The 22,006-nt window shown below is 53.0% G+C and overlaps 2 protein-coding genes across 2 annotated transcripts; one reads left to right on the forward strand and one right to left on the reverse strand.

The window, feature by feature from the left end:
• The first annotated feature begins 4,541 nt into the window (after window positions 1-4,541).
• On the forward strand, window positions 4,542-8,926 carry PNOC (prepronociceptin). The gene is made up of 3 exons (XM_042832729.1): window positions 4,542-4,661; window positions 7,415-7,832; window positions 8,877-8,926. The coding sequence occupies exons 1-3, from the start codon at window positions 4,542-4,544 to the stop codon at window positions 8,924-8,926; spliced, it is 588 nt and encodes a 195-aa protein (XP_042688663.1).
• A 3,309-nt stretch (window positions 8,927-12,235) lies between these two features.
• Window positions 12,236-21,255, reverse strand: ZNF395 (zinc finger protein 395). Its single transcript, XM_042832707.1, has 9 exons — window positions 20,548-21,255; window positions 17,873-18,048; window positions 17,415-17,527; window positions 16,592-16,827; window positions 16,404-16,504; window positions 15,287-15,551; window positions 14,808-14,900; window positions 14,600-14,703; window positions 12,236-14,451 (listed from the first exon to the last, which is right to left on the reverse strand). Exons 1-9 carry the CDS (start codon window positions 20,743-20,745, stop codon window positions 14,340-14,342), a joined length of 1,398 nt encoding a protein of 465 aa, XP_042688641.1. The 5' UTR covers window positions 20,746-21,255; the 3' UTR covers window positions 12,236-14,339.
• Window positions 21,256-22,006: the final 751 nt, after the last annotated feature.

Consider the following 22,006-nt stretch of genomic DNA (forward strand, 5'->3'; position numbering starts at 1 on the left):
GGGATTTATATGCTAGACCTGGAATTGCCACAAAATGGGCATCACACTTAGTGTGATGGCAACCCCTCCCAGCAATCATCTCCCCCTGCCCCCAAGTTAATTAGAAAGACCCTGAGCATCATCACCCGATGTCCTTCGCTATCAACTCAGCCCCATCCAAATCACCAGCTTAAAATCCAGCCTTGGAGGTAATTCCCTCTCACCAGGCTACGGTGATTCCTCTGGGGGGGAATCCACTGTAAAATTGTCCCCAGAGGGGACAAGGTGCCTGTCCCCTTGCCATTCCCTTCCCTCCACCTTGGTTTGGTGAAAAAGCCCTTCGTGAGAAACCACAACAACCTGGATGGTTAAGGGAAGTCTGAGCAATAGGGTCATTTTAAAAAATCAGCTCTCAACCACGAGTGCAGTGGGGAGTGCTTCTCCCCTGGCTCCCCCAAGGCAGCTCTGCCACTTTTTAGCTGTTCCATAGATTTCTGGCTTCTGATGCCTGCCCGGGCATGCACAGAGCAGAGGTCTCAGGCAGGACATTGAGCGCGCTGTTTCAGAGCCAAAGCGAAAACAAAAGGAGCCGTTTCGCTCTGCTATGCAGCCCTTCCCAGGGAGTTGTTAGGGGGAATTACCGAGATATGATCTCAGTGGTGCTGCGGATTTGATTATCGAATTGCCAGTGTGGGGTGGTGAAGGATGCTCGGGGCAGTGAAGGATGCTTGGGGTCACGCAGGATGCTCAGAATCGTATAGGATGCTCGAGGTGATGAAGGATTCTTGTGGTTGTGCAGGATGCTTGGGGCTGTGATGGATTCTTAGGGCAGCGCAGGATGCTTGGGTGGTATGGGATGCTTGGGGCAGTGAAGGATGCTCAGGGTGGTACAGGATGATTGAAGCAGTGAAGGATGCTCAGGGTGGTACAGGATGATTGGGGCAGTGAAGGATGCTCAGGGTGGTACAGGATGCTCGAGGTGATGAAGTATGCTCTGGGCAGTGTAGGATGCTTGGGATGATGAAAGCTTCTTGGGGTCATGCAGGATGCTCGGGGTGCTGCAAAATGCTCAGTGGCTTCCAGCAGGGTTATCCACGGGGGCAGCTGGATGGGAAAAAGGAGGCGAAGCTGCTTGGGAAAGGCTGGATGTGGCTGTGCCCCTGAGGTGGGAGCACTGGGACACACCTTCTTTGGGATGGACCCAATGGAGCACATATCCACTCCATTTTGGGGTAAGGGGAGAGATCCCTTTCATTTCCAAATGAAAAGTTTTAATTTTACCCCTCTGTCCATTGAGCTGGGAATTGATTCTCCCCATCCTCCTGCCTGTGATCAGTGCTGGTTGTCCTCATTAAGCCACACTGGAGCAACAAATCTGCCGAGCCCCTGTGCCCCCCCCCCCCCCCCCCGAGCTGTTCTGAGGTAGGGGGAAGCCCATTTCCATCCTTGGGCTGCATCAGTGACAAAGGGCAACATTTTAAACCCATTATTCCCTAAAAAGAAATTATGGGGTGAATGGTGGTGGGTGCCCCCCAGTGCTCAGTGAATGCTCCAGCTTAGCACCCCACAGAGCCTCCTTACCCCATAACCACCCCCCCAAATTCTGCTCCCTGGGATGCTTGAGGGGACTGCACTGGGTCTGACAGAAAGGCATCTGGGGGTGACACAGCCACCCCATATTCACGCACCGTCCCCAAAACACGATGCCGGAGGACACCCCGCTAATGGGAACCGGTTCACGACACAGAGGGGCACGGAGGGGGGGGACACACATCCCCTGTCCCCAGCTGTCAGTGCAGCTTCAGCCCCCGGGGGTGGGCTCAGCCCACGTGCTGGGGGCCGGGCGGGAGGTGTGGGGATGGGTATGCACACCGTCTATATATACCACCAAGGCACCGGCGCCGGAGGAGGCACAGAGCAGAGGAGCCGGCAGCTGACAGCACACTGCAGGTAGGAGATGGGCTTCGGTTTGCAACGGATTGGGGGGAAAATTGGCTTTCTTTCTTCTTTTCTTTTCTTTCTTTCTTTTTTTCTTTCTTTCTTTTTTTTTTTTTTTTTTTTTTTTTTTTTTTTTTTTTTTTTTTTTTTGCTGGGTTTTTTTAGCCCGAGCATCATCGGCGAGGCTTCGATTCATCCCGTATTCCCATTCCTCAGTAGGGGTTAAAGGGAAATATCTCCCCACAAAGCAAAATGCACGATGCTTATCTGGGCGAGCACCTGCCAAAAAGTTTCACCTTCCCCCAGATATCCCTTTTTGGACCCAAACTGATCGAGGAACGCAACAGGAGCCCGACGCACGGTGGGGCAGCGGGGTGGCAAGTGAGATGCAAAGGGTTTAGGGTTTGATCTGACACAAAGCACCCGGCTCTGTTCCTCCACCCCTGTGCCGATGGCCTGAAGGGAGAAACCACAGGGTTAGCAAACCCCAAATTATCCCTTTTTGGTGTTTTCTCTTGTTTTGGGGGGGTGATATCCAGGACAAAAGGGGTAGGGAACTTCACAACTTCAACACCGTGGGATGCACCGGGAGGTGTCTGGAGCAGGAGGCATCGGTCCCCCCTCTGACAAAGCACAAAAGGGAGAAAAATGGTTGGGTTTTTGTTTTTGCTTTTTTATTCTTGCCTTCCCCGACAGAAAGCAGGAATGAATGGGGATGGACTCGGGAAGCAGCCGTCTGCCCAAAGCTTTTACCTCTAAATCGCTCCATCGCTGCCCCATCTGTGTTGATCATCTCACCGCAGTCTGTAATTTTGGCCAATTATGGCCAATTACCTGATGGAGGGACTCAACAAAAGGAAGCGCTTGTTTTTCTGCTGAGCACCAGGGAAGCAGGGGGGGCTGCTTCCAATTCCCCCCAAGCCACCGGCACAAAGATTTGGGGCACATTGGCAGCAATGCCTTCCCCTTTGGCTTTTCCTTTTGCTGGTGGCAACTTTGCATCATTTTAATGCTGGAGGAGAGCGGGAGGGGAAGTGTTTTACCAGTGCCAGTGGGGGACACCATTGGATAATAGTGGGGCTTGGGGCTGGAAGCAGGTCTGTGCCCTCTGAATAGGGCCTTGCATTCATCTGGAAGAGTGGGGTTTGGGAGGAAACAGAGCAATCATTGGGGCTGACTGAGCTCTGGGCACAGTGCTTGTTCCCCACGTGGTGAGACAGACCCTAACCCTAATGAGAGCATTCCTGGGGAACACAGGGTTCAGCATCCCTGAGCAGCCCCATTTCATCTGATTTCAGCCCAAAGCTCACGCACCGCAGAAAAACCCAATCAACCCAAATCGAATGAATGAAAGCGCATCGCAGCAGCACCTGCTGCCCTTCCTCCTCCTCCTCTCCTCCCTGGTTATTGATGTCAGAGCCAGACCCAGCCGCTATCTGAACCACAGGCTGTATTTTCACCCAAATCCCTCCTTTTCACCCCAACGCTGTCCCTAATGAGGATAATTTGACTTGGATACTGGCGTACCCCAGAGCTGTGGGGCTCACAGCAACGTTTTGGAGGATGCTGTATGCTTCCATCCCCCCAGTACCAGGCAGGTGCTCTGCTTCAGATGGGCTGATTGCATTTTCAGGGGCATCGATATGCAGTGCCACCCCTCATCCTGGCGCTCGCATCCTGCCTGCCCCATAGCATCTTCCAGTTGGCCATCCAGTAATTCTCCCAGGCTCTGCACTCCAGCTCTCCCGGGGACACTGGGACACTTCCTTCAGGGGCATTGTGGGGATATTGGGGTTTTGCAGTGGTTTTTTGGGGGGTTTGTCCTCTCCTGGGAGCATCCTGCCAATCCTCTGACTCATGCCGCCAGCCAGTTTTAATGAGACTCGGCAAAGATTAAGCCTTAATTCTGGCTCCTTATCAGCTTTCCCTCCAGCAAATGACAAGCAGCTCCACGGGGCTCTGTGTCACTGAGCTCGAAGGTGACCGTGACACCGTGCAGAGTCCCCAGTGCTTCTATCGCAGGATGCCCCCACCTTGGTGGAAAACATGAGCCCTGAGCCCTGCCCACAAAAGCAAACCCACCCTCAAATCCCCCCCAGAATGCCCCAACATGCTGGTGAGGCACAGGTCACAAAGCCACCACCGAGGTCTTTGCCTGTGATGGGCTAAGCTGGGCATGTGGTTCCTGGATACCCATCAGAATGGTGGCAGAAGATTGGAAATCATGGTTTTAGAAGGAAATGAGGATTTCTGGTCTGCTGGTGGAGCTTGAAGAAGGTTTTAGACATGTTGCCCGTTTCCTTGCCCAGGACATGGCTTGCATAAAGGCACCAAGGTGCCACCAAGGGCAACTCTATCTTTGCTGTCCCCGTGTCCTCAGGCTCACTGCTGGCACACAGACATCCTGCCTGGGGACAGCCTGAGACGTGCCACCTCACCACGTCCACCTGCTAAATTAAGCCCTGCTGGTACTCGTGTCATGAGATAGCCTGGGAAAATGGAGCTGGGGGTGGGAGGGAGGCTCATTCCCATTATGGTGAGGGCTGAGCGTTGCTCCAACCCATTTAGGAGTAGTGCTGGGGCTCACAGGTTTTGTCTCTGGCTGCAGCCCTGCTGTTGTCACCATGAGGGCCGTGCTCTGGGACCTGCTGCTGCTCTGCCTCTTTGCCCGTGCAAGGAGTGACTGTCGAGGGGATTGCCTGCGCTGCGACCGCCACTTCTACCGGGATGGCTTCGACCTCCTCGTGAGTGCCCCTGCACCCAGTGTGGGGTTTGGGGTAATGTGGTGGTAGCTGTGGGGTGGTGAGGAGCCTCGAGGGTGCTGCTGTCCTTGTCTCTTCTCCTTGGGCGCATGGAGGGGATGGACGCATGCGGCCATGGTTGTCATTGTACACCATCAGAGTCTACCAAATTGTCCCCAGATTGGCTTGGGGAGCTGCTGGGAGAGATGGCGACAAGGCTCTGATGGCTATGGGATGGAGCTGACATCACTGGGGAGGGTCCAGGACCTGCAACATGCCCTCTTGGCATCCCCATTGCACGCCCCAGCAGCAAAAGGCCACCCAAAACCTGCGAGCCCCATCAGGACCAACGCCGTGTCCCACTGGGGCTGCAGATGGATGGAGAGATGAAATATTTGGGGCGGGCAGTGATCTGCAGGGCTGCTGAGCCCATGGGAGACGTGGTGACTGAGAAAATTTCACACTGCAAAGGGATGAATCAGCCCGTTCCTGCCTGTAATGCTTTCCTTTCCCCTCCGCTGAGCTGTGGCCGGACTCTGGCCAGGAGCATTTCTTTCCTTCCCATTCCCCTCCACCCACAGGGAAGCACTGACCGCCTATTCGTTAGCAACGCTGCAGCGATAAATTTGGCTTACTGTGACAGGGGAAGCCCCTGGGACTGGGAAATGTCCTAGAACTAGTGGGGATCAGACATTCGGTGGGGATGTCACAGCTGACCCAGTATCAGGCCGCTGCTGTCCCAGTGGGGGCAAGATTTGGGGTGCATCACCCTGCGTTTGGCCCTAAAATTTGAAAGCATCAAATGGAAATGTCCAAGTAGTTTCCCAAGGGCTGCAGGGCTGTGACTTCAGGGTAGGAAGAGGAGAACCCCCGAAGTGACTGGCGTGCCTGCACCATTCAGGAACCAGCTCTTCAAAATGTGGATGATCAGCCTATGTCCTGGTCCCCAGAGCCATTGGGGGGGCAGTGCCAGCCCAGGGTGACACCATTAATGCCAAGTGAAGCTTGGAAAGAGCCTCACTAGCTTCTTTTGTCATTGAACGTGGAGGAGCATTGGGCAGCATTTGCCAAGGATGCCCCAAACAACATGAGTTGGCCACATCAGAAGATGTTTCCTTATGAATTAAGGCAACGGGGCGATGGCTGAGGACACTGGGATGCTAGTGGGGCTGTGTTGTGAATGGATGGCAGGACTGCTGATGGCTTTCAAGACCTGAGTCACCTGGGGACAGTTCTTTTTTCTTTTTGTCTGAAGAGCCTGGCTGACATGGACATTGTGAATTGCTGCACAGTTAGATGCTTGAGCTGCAGCTCTCAGATCCCGTGTTGGGATTTGCAGGATCTCTCACCCATGGAAATCAATGAACCCATGGCAAAGAGTGGTTCTGCCAATGATCTGCCTTGCAGATGGCCTGTTCTGGAGGCTGTGAGATGTAAACCAGCATGTTTCAGCCATAGGATTCCCCACGTTGGCATCAAGAGATTCAAAGAACCCATCATGAAGAAAACTCTGACACGGAACCACTGCAGGAGAAGGGAAGAGAAGCCTTCCCTCCTTGGATCTCCAGCTTCTTGGGATATTTATTGAGTTTGGCTCTCCAAAGACCTTCTCCTGGATGGTTTCCCCTGGGTTGTTTGCCCAGTTGGCTCTTGGAAAGGGATGGGATGTGGGTACTGAGGAAATGACATGGTCAGGTCACTTTTGGTGGCCTTTGAAAGGATGTGGTGACCCTAGGGACCGAGGGAAGGGCAAACTCATTCTTAACATCTGAGAAGCCAGGGCTGGTTGGCCTCACAGCAATCCTGGGGCGGATGGCAGAGAACAATGTCATCTTTGAGAGCTTTTCCAAACACACAAGAAGGTCAGTGGGAGCAGCCAGTATGGATTTACGAAGGGGAAATCATGCTTCACCAACCTGATCACTCTCTGCAGTGAGATGACTGGCTTCTCCTGACTTCTATCCTATGACAGCTTAGCACTGGTGAGACCTCTTTTCATCAGTAAAGGGGCTGGAATGGACTGGAGTGAGAGTACAGGAAACCAGAACAGGAGAGAACCTGGTTTTGCTGTGAAGATGGCCACATGCTGAGTGATTGTGGTCTCCATCCTTGGAGATAACCCAACTCCAATCTGTCTGGGGTGCCCATGCTGGAAAAGGTCTCCCAAGGTCCCTTCCCACATCCACCATCCCATGGCACACTTGGGGAATTTGGGGCTCATGATGGCTGAAGAACCCCGCAGCACCCAGCAGAGAAAGGTGGGACAGGGGTGTGGATGGCAGTGGGGAAGGAGTGCGAGAGGCGATGCAGGTTCAGGTGCAATTCCCCAGCATCTCCATCACTTCTGGGAGCCTGAGGATGGTTGAAACCCTGAATTTGGGACAAAATGGTGACTGGTAAGAATTGATGTGCTCCCAGTGCCTTTCCATGGTGTCTTCCAGCATGTTGGTTGGGCTAGAGATGGAGAGAAGCCCAATGATCCAATGGGTGATAGATTAAATTGAAAGAGTAAAGGTTTAGATGAGGTACAAGGAATAAATTCTTCACGATGAAGGTGGTGAGGCACTGGAACAGGCCGTGGGTGCTCCATCCCTGGCAATGACTGAGGCCAGGCCGGATGGGGTTTTGGGCACCTGATCTTTGGCAGGAGTTCCTACGGCAGAGGTTGGGACTGGGTGGAACCTCAAAATCCCTTCCCACTTGAACCACTCTGGGATTCTATGATCTGAAAACAGTCCCCCCGTCTCCCCTCACAGGTCTGCATCCTGGAGTGCGAAGGCGAAGCCGTCCCGCGGGCCACCTGGGAGATGTGTGCCACCAGCATCCGATCTGCGCCGCGTCCAGGTGCCGTCGGTGCCGGCGTCCTCGGTGCCATGGAGCCGGCCGAGGCGGTGGCGAGCCCGCTGCAGGTAAGCGAGCTGCTGCGGCGCCGGGACGCCGAAGACGGAGGTGCCGGGATGGCGCCGGGCGCTTTCCCATCGCAGGACGAGGACATTTCCCGGCGGCTCGGAGGTGGCTTCCCACGGGGGACACGCGGCTCGTGGCCGGCGGCCCGTGGGGTGCAGAAGAGATACGGGGGCTTCATCGGGGTGCGCAAATCGGCGCGGAAGTGGAACAACCAGAAGAGGTTTAGCGAGTTCCTGAAGCAGTACCTGGGCATGTCGCCCCGCTCCAGTGAGTACGACATGGCCGGCGACCTCAGCGAGCACAACGAGATCTAGCCGGCCCCGCGGCACCGCGCCATGGACACGCGCGCCATGGCCAAAAAGTCAATCCATTGCCCCAACCCCAAAACCTCCGTTAGGAAGGGTTTCTCCAGGAAGCGATGGCTGCTTGTTGGTTTTCTTTATTATTATTGTTTTGTTTTGTTTTGTTTTTCATTGTACCCTCAAAATACCATAATTTTACCCCCCTCTCAGCTCCTACCCATCCTTTGCCCCTTTTGCTTTTTTTGGTTGGCACGTTTTGCCCAAGAAACACCAATTTTGCTCCGCTGAATGGCGATGCTGGATCTTGGGATGCTCCAGTGCTGTGTTCCCCATTCCTAATGGGTGCACATCAAAAACAGAAGGGAAAAAAATAATGGCTTGGAAACACCAAGCCCCAAGGCTGGGCTGTGAGTTCCTACCTCAGTGACACCCCAGAAATATCCCTTTGCCACAGGTCACATTGGGATGTAAAGCAAAAGGGTTTTGTCCCCAACACCATAAAAGTGTGCAGAATGTTTCAGCCTCCTCCTCCCATTAGAAAAAAACAAAAAAGACCATAAACCAGACCTGTTGCTTCTGTAGATGAGATGACTCTCCCCCAAAGCATTGCATTGGCAAAACCCAGTGGTGAGCTGGGAGCACCCCCCTGGGCCCAGGAAACGGTGCTGGGATGCTCTGAGCCCCCACCCCACATCCAACCACACCCTGTAACATTGAAATTAAGTAGAATTTTTTACTTCCCTCCTCCTTTATTATTATTTTTGCCTTTTTTTTTTTTTTTTTTTTTTTTTTTTTTTTTTTTGCTGCAAAGCATCTCCTTAAAACCAGGGGATTCCTTTCCAGCCCCGCAGCCCGCAGGGCAGAGCATCCTGGGGCAAAGCATCCTGGGACAAAGCATCCCGGCCCCTCTCTTGCACTGCTCTCAGCTGCAATTATTATTATTTTTTTTTATTATTATTATTATTTTTATTTTTTCTGTTTTGTTTTGTTTTTGTTTTTGTTTTTGTAGCGTTCCGGCACCGCGTCCCGGCACCTTCCGCCAGGCACAGGCAAAATTAAACCCTGCTCCTGTCCACCCAAGCAGCCTCCAACCTCTCTCTGACGGACCCCAAAGCGCTTCAGACTCGCACGCGTCCCGAAATCATTTTTCTCCCTTCTCGAGAGCAGCCAACCGGGTGCAATTTAAGCCAGGACGGGAAAGGATGAGGCCACCGCCGGAGCCAGGAGTCGTGGGGTGGGGAGTGGGGCAGAGGACTGTGGGGATTGGGGGGGGGGGTCCACCCCTCAAAAAGCAAAAAAAAAACCAACAAAAAAAGGGATTTTGGCAAAATTTGCGCCCTGCTCAGCCATTGGGAACGCCCAACGTGGGAAAATAGTGATTTAACAAGTTTTGTTTTACTCCCCCTCCCAAATGGCTTTCGGGCATCCCCTCCCAGCATCGCATGCCCCCCCCCTGGGGCTCCCCACAGGATTTACCCCCAGCATTTGGGGCTTGCATCCCACCACGGCTCGGTTCCCAAAAAAAAAGGGACCAAAGCATGACCCAGCACCCAGGGCTGGGCAGAAAGCACCTGGAAATGGTGTTGGTTGGTTGTTTTTCTGTTTTGTTTTGATTTCTTTTCTTTTCATTTAAAACGATTTTTATTTTGTAATTACTATTTTTTGAGTGCTTTCCTTGAGGTTTTCTATGGACTCCGGGGTTGACTTCTTTGCTCAGCATCGCAGCGTGTGTTTTCGTCGCGTTCCCCCCGGCATGTATTGTGTCCCCGCTGCCGTCCCACCACCGGAGCCCTGGTCTCACCCTTTGTACAAAATAATAATGGTAATAATAATAATAATAATAATAATAATAAATACCCCACAAAAAGGAAACAAAATGAACAAACAGAAGCCCACACAACAACACCAACAACAACAACAAAAACACAGGAAAAAAAAACCAACAACGAAAAACCAACTCAACCTTCTCCCTGTTCTTTTTAATTGTTTCATACAAAGGTTTCTCCATTAAACTTGTACATAGCAAAAGGATTAATAAATTAGTTTACTGTTTCTACGATATCAGTGCGACTGGCGACCGTCACTTGGGACAACGCTTACCCTGCTGCCATCCCTGAGGCTCAGCTGGCAAAAAAACCCAGAGTTTTTTAGGGGAAAAAATGAGATTTTTTTGTGGCAAATGTGCATGAATCTCAGCTGGGCTCTCCCCTTGCCTGGGCTGCAGCAGCGTGGCATGAGAGTCACCCCATTGCTTACATACCTGGCAGCCCTTCACTCAAAAAGGAATGGACTGGAGGTGTTAATTGGGGGAATAAAAGTGCGTTCCAGAACTTCAGACAGAGAGGGGATGCGCCCAAAGGAGTTGGAAATCATCAGTGGGGACACACCAAAGCCTGGGCTGAGACGGCGACAGCTCACTGCAGTGACGTCCCCACCATGCAATACAGGAAGGGATCTTGGGGCTTTCTTGAATGCCCCCAGGAGCAGATTGCAGGCTGCATTTGTCCTCTGCAGGTGCCACACGGTGCCAGCTTCCATTTTGGTCACTGCAAGGCTTCAGCTTCACCCCACAGCTTCCCAATGGAAATGTGGGGCTGGGACCAGGGGTGCCCAGGCCCCTTGATGGGACTGGTTCTTGTCAGCTCTCCTCCCATCCTTTCCTCCTTTTCCATCACCTTGTGCAAAAATATGGAATTATTCATAGAATCACAGAATGGCCTGGGTTGCAAAGGCCCACAGTGCTCATCCAGTTCCAACCCCCTGCTGTGTGCAGGTCACCAACCAGCAGACCAGGCTGCCCAGAGCCACATCCAGCCTGGCCTTGAATGCCTGCAGGGATGGGGCATCCACAGCCTCCTTGGGCAACCTGTTCCAGTGCCTCACCACCCTCTGGGGGAAAAACTTCCTCCTAAGATCCAACCTAAACCTCCCCTGTCTCAGTTTAAAACCATTCCCCTTGTCCTATCATTATCCACCCTCACAAATAGGATTCAGGCTTTGTGCACTGTGCATGTTCAGGCGTTCTGCACCAGCAGGCAGCTTCTGAGCTGGGCATTCCCATGGTGAGGGCTCTGCACAGGACATGGGTCAGAAACCCACCGGGTTCTGCATGCACCCATCTCTCCTTGCAGATTTCAGGTTGAAAACTTGAAGGACCGGGCTTTTTGAGGAGGAAAACCAACAGAAGAGGAAGGATGCACCACCGGTGGGCAGACACTGCTACCTAGTGGTGCCACAAGCCGTTGTGCCACAGGGATGGAACCGTGCAGGGCACCGGACCCACAGCGCAAAGACCAGGCAGAGCCGGCGAGCTATCAGGCAACTTTTCTTTATTTCTTATAAAATATATTTCATATCGCTACTGTAAAAATTACATTTCACATTTGCGTTCTTTTAAAATTTTTCTTTTTTTTTTTTCTTTTCATATTTTCTGGTTTTTGGGTTTTTTTTTTTTTTTTTTTTTTTTACAATAAAAATAATACTTGGAAGACAGCTGAGAAAAGCTCCAAGACAGAAGATAACATCCTCCCAGCCCAAGCGGGCAGCAGGGTCCTGTGGGAGCACAGGGATGAGCATCCCTGAGCCCTTCCCCACGCCACCACCCTGTCACCACTCCCAGCATCACCCGATGGCAGCAGGGCACGGTGACAGCGCAGGGTCACCCTGCACTCAGTTTGGGTGCCAGCTGGGCTGGAAAAGGAGAGCAGCCTCCAATTAGTGCCCAATTAAAAGGTTCCTATTTACATACATACATACACACGGCAGACAGCTGGAGTGGGAGATGTCTCCAAGCTGAGCTTGTAGTCAGGGGTTACCCACGGTGGGTGGGATGGAGTTTGGTGAGACCAAGGCTGGAAGTGAGTGAAGAAATAACGAAGAGATGGGAAAGGGAAAAAAAACAAGAAATGGGACACCAGCCAATCTGACAAACCACAGAATCATAGGCTGGCCTGGGTTGCAAAGGCCCACAATGCTCATCCAGTTCCAACCCCCTGCTATGTGCAGGGTCGCCAACCAGCAGCCCAGGCTGCCCAGAGCCACATCCAGCCTGGCCTTGAAAAAATGACACGACGCCTGCTGTCACTGCAGCAGAAATACAAGTTTTTTTCCTTTTAAAAGTGTAAAAAAACTCCAAAATACTCCCAAATTGAAATAAAGGAAAGCCAGGAGCTAAAGGACAATTTTGTCCCATTAAATCCGTACCGCAAAAGCCTGCAGAAAATAAAGCTGTGTGCAACCCTGGGTGAACACCACCAGCACAGAACAGCCCTGTGCAGGGTGACCCTGGGGCTGTAAGTGCTATTGGCTGCAGAGGGAGGCACTGCTCCCCAACATCGCAGGTGTCCCACCATGCCCTCAATTCAGTGGGCAATCAGCCACTCATTCCAGAGCCATTCCTATCTTTTTCTTCCTATTTTTAATATAAAAATCACCTTTAACAGTAAGCAGAAAGTTATTCTCATTTCCATTTGCAGAAATTCAAGTTCCCATCAGTGAAAAAATATGATTGACTACAGGAGGGGGAGGCAGTGTGGATTGTCAGACGCTACACCCTGGTTTGGGGGACAAAGCCCCGGGGGGGTGACACCCCCACATGGCTTGTGTGACATTTCCTGAGCGATGGGGACCCAAACGGGGTCACTCTGTTTGGGGCAGAAAGGACAAGAAAAGCAGGAAGGGAAAACTTCTGGGTCTGAGTCGTGGGAGCAAAGGCACAAGGTCTGAGGGAACCACAACTAATCTTTTTTGTTTAATTATTAATCTCCATAGTCTGAGCGACCCGCGCCTTCAGCATCACAGAAACCCGTCTGTGCTGCTGCAGGGACCAGCAGCAAGCTTGGGTGCTGCCAGCTCTGCAATCCAAATGGTAGCAAATGCCCCGGGGGCTCTTCTTTTTTCTTTTCTTTTTTTTTTTTGTCCCTAAATAAAAGTCAAGAATAAATTCCTACTTTTGAGCAGTGCAATAACCCCAGCACGCAACCCGCTGCTACCAGGATGCAGAGCATGAACCTGCAGAGCTGTTCCTGCAATAGACAGCTGTGGGGATGGCTGATGGCAGTGGGAGAGGAAAGGGCTTTCCCAGCATGGCAGCCCCAGCAGGGATGTGATCCTGAGCCAGCTCCTCTCCAGGAAAAAAACACGGGCTTCGAATCAGACCTGCATGGACACACTTGGGATGCATCCTGGGGGAGTTTTGCTCCTGCTTCCTGATTCTGAATCTGCCCATTTGGTACCAAAGATCAAGCTCTGGAACGAGATACTGTTTAGATATACAAAATTACAAAAAGAGGTTGACAAGCACCAGTATTACACGTATGCATCTATGCCAGAGCACCAACAGGGCGTGCGTCCATCCAGCAGCAAAACGATGCTCTCCCAGCCACAGAATTTGCTTTTTGAAGGGAGTTTTTGTCACACCGCACGGTCCTGAACATCAGCCCAGGCTCGAGCCTTGTGCAGGGATCACACTTGGTTGTGCCTTATGGGCTGTGATTAGCAAAAAAAAGAGGAAAAAATATCCAGGACACAGACTTGCCTGCTGCCAATGGGGTGCAAAAGCAAATTTTAAGATCGTTTACCAAACTGGGGCCACGCTGTGATGCTGAGAAAAAGCTCTTCCCAGTCCTCCCAGCTTGCCAGCTGCCTTTGCTGGTGAAATCAGGAAGATTTCTTTGTTTAAAAACGAACAAACAAGCATTTGCTCTCAGCCTGCTTTTGAAAGACACAGCGAGGGCCACGACATAGTTTTTCACGGAACTATGCAGATGTACAAAGCCTAAAAGGACAAGGAATACCTGCTTTTGCTTTAAAAGCTCTCAAAGCTTTCCTGACTAAAGAGGCTTTTCCCCCAGATGCCTCCAAAACGGACAAACTGGAAGCAGAGACACGTGCAGGCTCCAGCTGCAGAGTGAGCAAAGAGCACATCCATGAGGCAATGAGGAGAGCCACCCTAAAAACCAGCCCTGCCTCGTGCGTTTAAAGCTGCAATAGTTCTTGATGCTTCAGGACACGAGCCATTTGCACTTCATAGACAGTGAAAGGACAGGGGAAGCTGCCTCTATGCCTCACCCTGACTGCACTGCAGCAGCTCGGGAGATCCTAGCGTTGACCTGGGCAATGCAGGGAGCTCTTTGGTCCCCAGATCACCTGCAACGTCCCCCGAGTGCTGAGCCATGGCTTCCTCCTCCCAGCCTCAGTTTTTAAACTGTACGAACGGGAGATATTCTTCACGTTTTACAAAAACAGATTTGGGAAGAAAAAAAAAAAAGTGTTAAAAAAACCAAACCAAAACAAAACGAAAAGAGCAAACCCAGCTGATGTACAATATACAGGAGGAGGAATTTACACGCAGCTCTGGAGGGCTCTTCTGGAGTCCCAGGAGGTGCCTCCAAGGTCCCTGGGTGCAGCAGTGAGGGACTCCAGTGCTCCTTCGGGCAGGAGCAGGGAGGGAGGTGGCATTGCAGGGCCATGCTCAGTCCAGGAAGCGTTGGCAGGCTTTTTTCCACCGGCAAGCTGTGCACCACTGGTCCCGGTGCTCGATGCCGTACACCTTACGGCACTTCTTGGCTTCACCACGAACTTTCCTGCAAAGGGGCAAAGAAATAGAAAATGTACCCAATATTGCAAACTTTCAGAGATTTGTGTCTCTGCTACACCTTGAGCATCATTTGGTTGATGTGCAGGAATGCATCCCTCTTGCTCAGGGTGTACTTTGCACAGCGAGAGCCTCACCTGGTGCCAAGGGGCACGCGGGGCGGCGAGGCGACGATCAGGTGGGACTTGAGCATCGGCGTGGGAGGTTGGGGTTCACTGAAGCTGAGCGACCGGCTCCGGACCTGCAGGGACATTGAAGACCATGTGGGATAAGGCTGAGGATGTTCACAGCCAGCAGGGAGCCTGAAAACTCCCAAAGGCTCAGGAAGAAAGGATGAGGACTCACCGGTGACAGGGATGGGAGAGTCGAGCTGGCAGTGGCCCAGCTGATGCTGGTGAAGATGTGTGGGGACACTGGAATCTGGATGGAGGGCAATGCCTGTGAGGGAAGATGGGGCAGTCAGCATTAGCCCTGGTGGATTTTGTTCCTGTGTGCCCACGGGCCATCTCCTCCCTGCAAAGACCAGCTTGAGGCAGCCTGAGGTGCCTCCCTTGAGGTGCGGAAGGAATCCCCCACGCAATCCCTCCTCCAAGTGGTGCTGGTGAGCCACTGTGGTAGGGGACAAGGGACAGGGGCCGCAGCTGGGGCGTCTCCAGGTTACCCAAAGCGCAGGATCTGGCACGGCCGCATTCCATCTGCGGCTATCTGCAGCAGAAGGGTGTGTTGCATACCACTGCCACATAAATGCAGGCAAGCCGCAGCCATCAGGCAGCCCCTGAGCCCCTGCCCAGCTGCTAAGGGAGCAGGAGGTGGCACCAGCTCACCTGGTAGGCATGATCAGCCTGGATGTGCCAGAAGGAACTGGGTGCAGACTGACTGAGCGAGCTGCTGGCCAGAGCAGGTTCCAGCATCGGTGGCTCCACCAGCAAAGCCTCCGGCTTGGCCAGGGCTTGCTGGATGATGATCGGGGCAGACACCGATGTGGGGCTGGTGTTGGTGGTTGCCTCTGGTGCGGGCTCCTCCTTCACCTGCACTTCAGTGTAGTAAAAATCCTCTTCCCGTTTCCGCTGGTCACAGTCAGCGCTGTCTCTGCCAAGGAGAAAAAGGGAATAAGACTGAATATGCAGCCTGTCCCAGGGAAGGGAAGTGCCCAGCTTTGGAGCTCTCATATTTTGAAGTGTCACGCTGGCTGTAATCAGCACAGCCCCTAGTTCTGCAACAGCACTTAGCACTTTGAAGGAAGATCAACACATCTTTCAGCACCTCCAGAAAGGCTGATAGTGACCAGGCACTGCTCAAAGTCCCCTTCTTTCTCACTGAGCTCATTTAGCATGGCTGCAGACAAGTCCTGAGGTTCATCGATCAGGAAAAAAGCATAAAGGATCTGAGTGTTTTCCCATTATGATTATCTGGCACTGGATGGCAGTCCAGCACTGCCCACTGTAGCACAGCCCTTCCACTGTCATCTCTCCTGAAGCATTTGAACAACTAAATCATAAAGGTTGGAAAAGACCACTGAGATCATCAAGACCAACCATTAAGACAGAAGGAGAAAAATGCATATAAGAAAATATGTACAAAAGCACAAGTAAAGCTTTTGTACAAAGCTTCCCACACCCCAGGTTGGTGTACTGAACACAGACCTGAGCCAGGCAGATTAGCCCCAAGCACACCAAGTTCTTGCCTCTGAAAATTTCCAGTGCTGAAGTTGAAGCACAATCCCCCAGATCTCCTGCAAAGCCCAGGGCTCCCTTGCTACAAGGTAGGGACAGGTGACAGCAGTTCAAGTGGCTGAGAACAGCTGGGCTCGGTGCATTGGAACCAAGGCATCTCTGATCTTGGGGATATTTGCTGAAAGAAGGGGACTGCTGGCTGCCAGCACGTTCAGCACAAGGGTGCAAGGATTTCATGGTTCAGCAGGAGCTGAAACTTGTGCCTTACCCGAGGTGCTGGGTCTTGACGTGCCGCTTGATGCCAACAATGGAGCGCAGGACTTTGCCACAGTTCGGCCACAGGCACTTGTACATCACCTTCACTGAGTTCTGGAGGGAGAGACAGCCTATGTCACCAACTGCACGGTGGCAAGGTCCCCTGCAGGGCCACACCTATGGTTCTGGGGTCCCCAGTACCTTTCTCTTCCGCGGAGCCGGCTCGTCGAGAAGAAAGGGATCGGAATCGGTCTCAAAGCCATCATCAGCTGGTGGGGAGCTGAGTGCCTCACTGGAGTGCTTGGGGCTGCCCTCAGGATGTGGGGGAGATGGGGTGGAGATGTCGCTGCCCCCACTCCAGTGCCCGCTGGTCGTGCTGCTGCCGCTGTCTGAGACGTCGCCGCTCTCCTTCCAGGGATCGCACGCTGCCCGTGATGCTGAACACAGGGAACACACAGCCACCATCACCATAAGGCACTGAGAGCAGCCCTGAGGCTAGATAAACTATGGCAGCAGTTTGCTTCTAGTTTTATATGTTTTAAGTGAAGCCTTTGCACCTCTGCTCAGTGCCAGGTCCCAGTTTTATCCCATTTCCCCATAAGCACAACCCTGCAGGGGACAGCCAGCACCAGGGCACGCACATTTCCCACGGCTCCCAGCTGCTATTTTTATCTCTCCAGCTTCATTTGACTCCTTGGGAATGAAAGAGCCTCTAAAAAAAGGAGCAGACAGGCGGTGCTCCCCAGCCCGGGGCTCCCCGGCCCCCCAGGAGGGTGACAGACAGCAGGGTCACTCCATTGGCACGATCCCAAACAGCACCAACGGGCTCCTCCAGGAACCAGCGCTGCTCCTGCTCACCTCCAGCCCAGCACGACCTGTGCCCCAGCTGCTATTTGGCACTGAGCTCAAAGCTCAAGAAGGCCCCTTCAGCATCCAACAGGCACAGTGTATTTCTCCACATCCCCTCCCCCCCCTTTTTTTTTCTTCTGGATGTTGTTATTTTTCTTTTTCAGTGCACACTCACGGGGGATGCCACTCTCGCTGGCAGGAGGGCTCTGCACCACAGGGCTGCAGGAGAGGCTCGTCAGCACCATGGCTGCAACCATCTCGTCCATCTCCACAGCTGCGTCAGCTTTCCTGTGTTGTAGATGGAGAATGCACAGAGGAAAAAGCAGAGAGACATCCTGTTAAAAGCAGGAGAGCCAGTGTGCAGAAGGGTGGTTCATCTCACAGAGCAGCGTGGCTCCCACCACCCTCTTGCAGTCTTTAAGTCTTCAGGAAAGACTTTTTTTTTCCTCCCTAAAGCAGCATTTGCAGAAAATAAATCCCCTTAATCCTGAATGCAGCCATTCCCTGGATAACCCACGCTCTGGTAAGGCAGAGATATCCCCAATGCCTCACTCCATCACCATAAAACCAGGCATGAGCACTGCAGGAGCCCCTTCCCATCCTGTCAAGATACTACCAGCCCCAGGCACGAACCTCTTGGGGACGTCAATGCTGTTGGACACAGATCTCTGCAGTGCCTCAGGCACATCTTGCAGCCTCCAGCACGTATGTGAGCCCTGTTCTGGCTGCAGCACCTTCACTTTGTCGCTGGGTGGGTTGTGCTGCTCCACCAGCCCTGTGCACTCCTGCCCACTGTAGGTGACAAGAACCTGAAAAACAGCCAAGGAGAGCATTATTGGTGCTGCGTCCTGATGCACAACCCCACTGCTCAGGGTCCTTCTTCTGCAGCAGGGGGTACTGCAGGGTATTTGGGGGATGAAGGCTGTCCCAGAGCTGTCAGAGAATCACAGAATGGCCAGGGTTGGAAGGGACCTCAAGGATCATGAAGCTCCAACTCCCCTGCCACACGCAGGGCCACCAACCTCCACATTTCATAGCAGCCCAGGCTGCCCAGGGCCCCATCCAACCTGGCCTTGAACACCTCCAGGGATGGACGGGGCATCCACAGCCTCTCTAAGTAGCCTGTTCCAGCACCTCACCACTCACATGGTAAAGAACTTCTGCCTGACATCCAACCTCAATCTTCCCTCCCTCAACTTAAAACCATTTCCCCTTGTCCTGCAGTTATCTCCCCTTTCAGAGAGTTGATTCCCCTCCTGTTTGTAGGCTCCCTTTAGGTACTGAAAGGCTGCCATGAGGTCACCCCGCAGCCTTCTTTTCTCCAGGCTGAACAAGCCCAGCTCCCTCAGCCTGTCTTCGCAGGGGAGGTGCTCCAGCCCCCTGATCATCTTTGTGGCTCCTCTGGACCCTCTCCAACAGCTCTCTATCTTTCTTGTACTGGGGGCTCCAAACCTGGACACAGTACTGTAGATGGGGCCTCACAAGGGCAGAGTAGAGACGGACAAAAACCTCTATGTCCCAGCACACCAATGTGGTGACAGCGTTCACCCCAACCCCACTGCTGAAATCTGCCCTTGGAGCAAGCTCCCCAACTCTGTCAACTTCACATTCAGCTGCTCCTCTGAGCATCATGACTTTGGATGGACTTTTCTCCATTGAATCTGCCTGCTTTTACTTTGCCTGCAGGTCATGTTGCAGCAAGGATGCCCACTACTATCACACCCCCTGGGAAAGCACGTAGATAAGAGGGTAAAAATCCAGAGGAGAAAGAGGTCTCCTGGGCACAGTGATCCTAAAGTCACATCCCAGCTCCTCCCATCACGGCTCTCATGACCAGGAAGAGACATTCAAACCTCACCTGCTCCTCTCTCACAGTGTCTCCCTTGCTCCTGTGGGCTGTTTTCCAGCACAACCACCCATGAGCCTATTTCTGTTAATGGAAATGGATCTGTGTCCAAAGAAGTTACATGTCTCTCCAGCTATTTATAGGCACAGGAGCATCTCTTTATGGAAATGCTGCGGGTGTCACACGAAGAAGCTGACATGGGATGGACACAGGCACCCATGCATTGACCAGGGAAAAGCACATGGGACCATTCCAGGTGAGACATCTGGCAGAAAGAATGAGGTGGAAAAAGCCACAGCGGCTGGACCAAGGCTAAAAGAGTGAGTGCCAGATCAGTCTGATCTCACTCACAGCTTCCAAAATCCATACCCCTCATCCAATGATCCCAAAAAATAAAGAGGCAAGGCTTCTCTCTAAACACCATCTGTCCCTGTGAGTGAGGCACTGCAAAGGGAGGTGGCATCTCCTTTTGACACCAATCCCAGCTGTGTCACACACACTACTTTTAAGTCATTTCCAGCAGCAAAGCAAGTGAGCAGAATCCTCTGCACTGGAGCACATAGGAGAAAACAGCTCTCACTGTCCTGTGGCTTGTAAACACACGGCAGGAGGAATCTGCCCTTCCCACAGTACAGTGCTGGGCACAGGAGGAGCCAGAAAAGTGAACAGGGGCCTTATTTACACGGCCTTTCACAAGCTCTGCCCTTAATAGCTTTTATAGGTCTGCAGGTAGAAGACAAGAACAAGCACTGCTCCCCACCCCAGGCAGCACGAGGCCAAAGCACAGCCACCCACAGGACTGGACAGGCATTCTGGGGGATCCACAGCATCCCAGTCCTTCCTTAAGAGCTGCTTCACTGGCTGGGTCTGTGCCACCAACCATGCCCAAGTGGGGTCTCCAGACCCCTTTCCCACATACCCTCAACTGGGGTGGAAAAGCTCTGAAGCTGAAGCAGGTGACATGGGGATCAACACCTCCATAAAGCAAAGCTGGGGGGCTCCTTGGTGTGCTGACATCAACATGGGTTATGGCACAAGCTTATGGAAGAGAAGTCCACCAGGAGACACTGCTGTATGAAAACCACCTCCTTCAGCCTCAAATAACTGATACCCAGGCTGAATGTGGCTCTGGGCAGCCTGGTTTAGTGGCTGGCAACCCTCCCTGTGGCAGGGAGGTTGAAACTCATCATCTGATCATTATGGTCCTTTTCAACACAGGCCATTCTATGACCGGGGAACACCACTGAGAAGTGTCCAGCCTTCTCTGGACAATCACTTTTGGCTGGGATCAGAGGCAAGAGAGAGATCTCGGCTCGAGGCAACGTATTCCAAACCCAACACCAACGCCCATCAGCAGCTCTCCCTAACGACAGCTCCCCCCCGCAGCTACAATTAGGAGGAGCCCCAGGAGTTTTCTCCCCCTGCCAACGCACAGCCCACATCCAAAAGCCTCCTTACGTACTTGTTGCCGGCGGCTGGGGCTGGGAAATCTCGGTGCCAGGCCGCTTTCCTCTGCAGGCTGCGTGCAGGACACGTCGTCTGGCAGCACGGCGTGCATCTGGGGAGCTGCCAGGACCCCGTCAGCCAAAGCACTGGGGGCAGAGACACGGGTGCCGAGCAGGGAGCGCTTCCCCAGGCGCCTGGACAGCACGCTCGCCATCGCGGCCACGCTGCGGGTGACAAAGACATGATGGCATTACCACCAGTGCAGGATTGCAATGCTCAACCGGCAGCATCGACCACATCAGGCACGTGGGGATGGTGGCATCGCTCCCCCTGTCCCACGGCTTTCATCCTTAAAGTCATCACAAAAACCTCTTTGGAGAAAGGGGAGCAAAGGGATGAGTTCCCACCTGAGCCTTCTCTTGATGCCTCCAGTATAAAGACACAGCATGGAGAGTGGGGACACCCCCCAGTAGCATCATACTGTGTTCTGCCCCCTTATCTCTACTCACACTCCAACTCAAGCCAAAGCTGCTTCCCTCCTTGGCACCCTGCTGCCCCTCTTGGAGCTTTTGGAAGCTTCCTGCAAGCTGGCATCTCGCACCCAGAACCTCCAGAGCCAACAGAACAGCTGCTCCCTCCTACTATGAGAAAAGGTTGAGGGAACTGGGCTTGTTAAGCTTGGAGAAGAGAAGGCTCCGGGGAGACCTCAGTGTGGCCTTCCAGTACTTGAAGGGAGCGTAGAAACAGGAGGGGGAACGGTTTATGGGGCTGGATAATGACAGGACAAGGGGGAATGGTTTTAAACTGAGACAGGGGAGGTTTAGGTTGGATCTGAGGAGGAAGTTTTTCCCCCAGAGGGTGGTGAGGCACTGGAACAGGTTGCCCAAGGAGGCTGTGGATGCCCCATCCCTGCAGGCATTCAAGGCCAGGCTGGATGTGGCTCTGGGCAGCCTGGGCTGCTGGTTGGTGACCTGCACACAGCAGGGGATTGGAACTGGATGAGCATTGTGGTCCTTTTCAAGCCAGGCCGTTCTATGATTCTATGAATCCCTTGAAATGATTGGGATCACATCTGCTTCCAGCAGACCCCATGGCCTTTGAAGGCCAGACCCCATTTCGGTGCTCCGAAAAGCACAAAGCAAAGCAAGGAGAGCAGGCGCTGCATTCACCGCCGGCGGAGCTGCCCCGAGTCCTCCCAGCTGTTTGCAATCATGCACTGCAGGGGTCAGCGCCGGCACCGCTCCCAAATTCTGTCTCGCTTCCATGCCGGCTGTGCATTTTGCAGTTTCCAGCTCCGTGCACCTCAGCAAGGCCTGGGGAAAGGAGGCACTTTGCACGCGTCGTTTGGCAAACAAGGAAAGCTTCGTTTAGCCAGAGGGGAAGGTCTGGGGCAGCAAAGCCCCGGCTGCTGCTTGCTTCAGGTTTGCAGGCAAACTGCAGGAAAGGTTGCTGCTCCATGCATGCATCCGTGTGCA

Source organism: Centrocercus urophasianus, unplaced genomic scaffold (assembly GCF_019232065.1).
Source record: "Centrocercus urophasianus isolate 14NV4802_14NV808 unplaced genomic scaffold, USGS_Curo_1.0 seq_39, whole genome shotgun sequence".
In the NCBI taxonomy this organism is placed as follows: Eukaryota; Metazoa; Chordata; class Aves; order Galliformes; family Phasianidae; genus Centrocercus; species Centrocercus urophasianus.

Bases quoted from the DNA above. Each gene is read 5' to 3' on its own strand.
- PNOC (XM_042832729.1), top strand. From the start codon at position 4,542: ATGAGGGCCGTGCTCTGGGACCTGCTGCTGCTCTGCCTCTTTGCCCGT. The intron at 4,662-7,414 runs GTGAGTGCCCCT...CTCCCCTCACAG, and splicing joins GGGATGGCTTCGACCTCCTC to GTCTGCATCCTGGAGTGCGA. The intron at 7,833-8,876 runs GTGAGTACGACA...TTGTTTTTGTAG, and splicing joins GGGCATGTCGCCCCGCTCCA to CGTTCCGGCACCGCGTCCCG.
- ZNF395 (XM_042832707.1), bottom strand. From the start codon at position 20,745: ATGGCGAGCGTGCTGTCCAGGCGCCTGGGGAAGCGCTCCCTGCTCGGC. The intron at 16,828-17,414 runs GTGAGTGTGCAC...CCCTGTGTTCAG, and splicing joins CAGCGAGAGTGGCATCCCCC to CATCACGGGCAGCGTGCGAT. The intron at 15,552-16,403 runs GTAAGGCACAAG...TCTCCTTGGCAG, and splicing joins GTCAAGACCCAGCACCTCGG to AGACAGCGCTGACTGTGACC.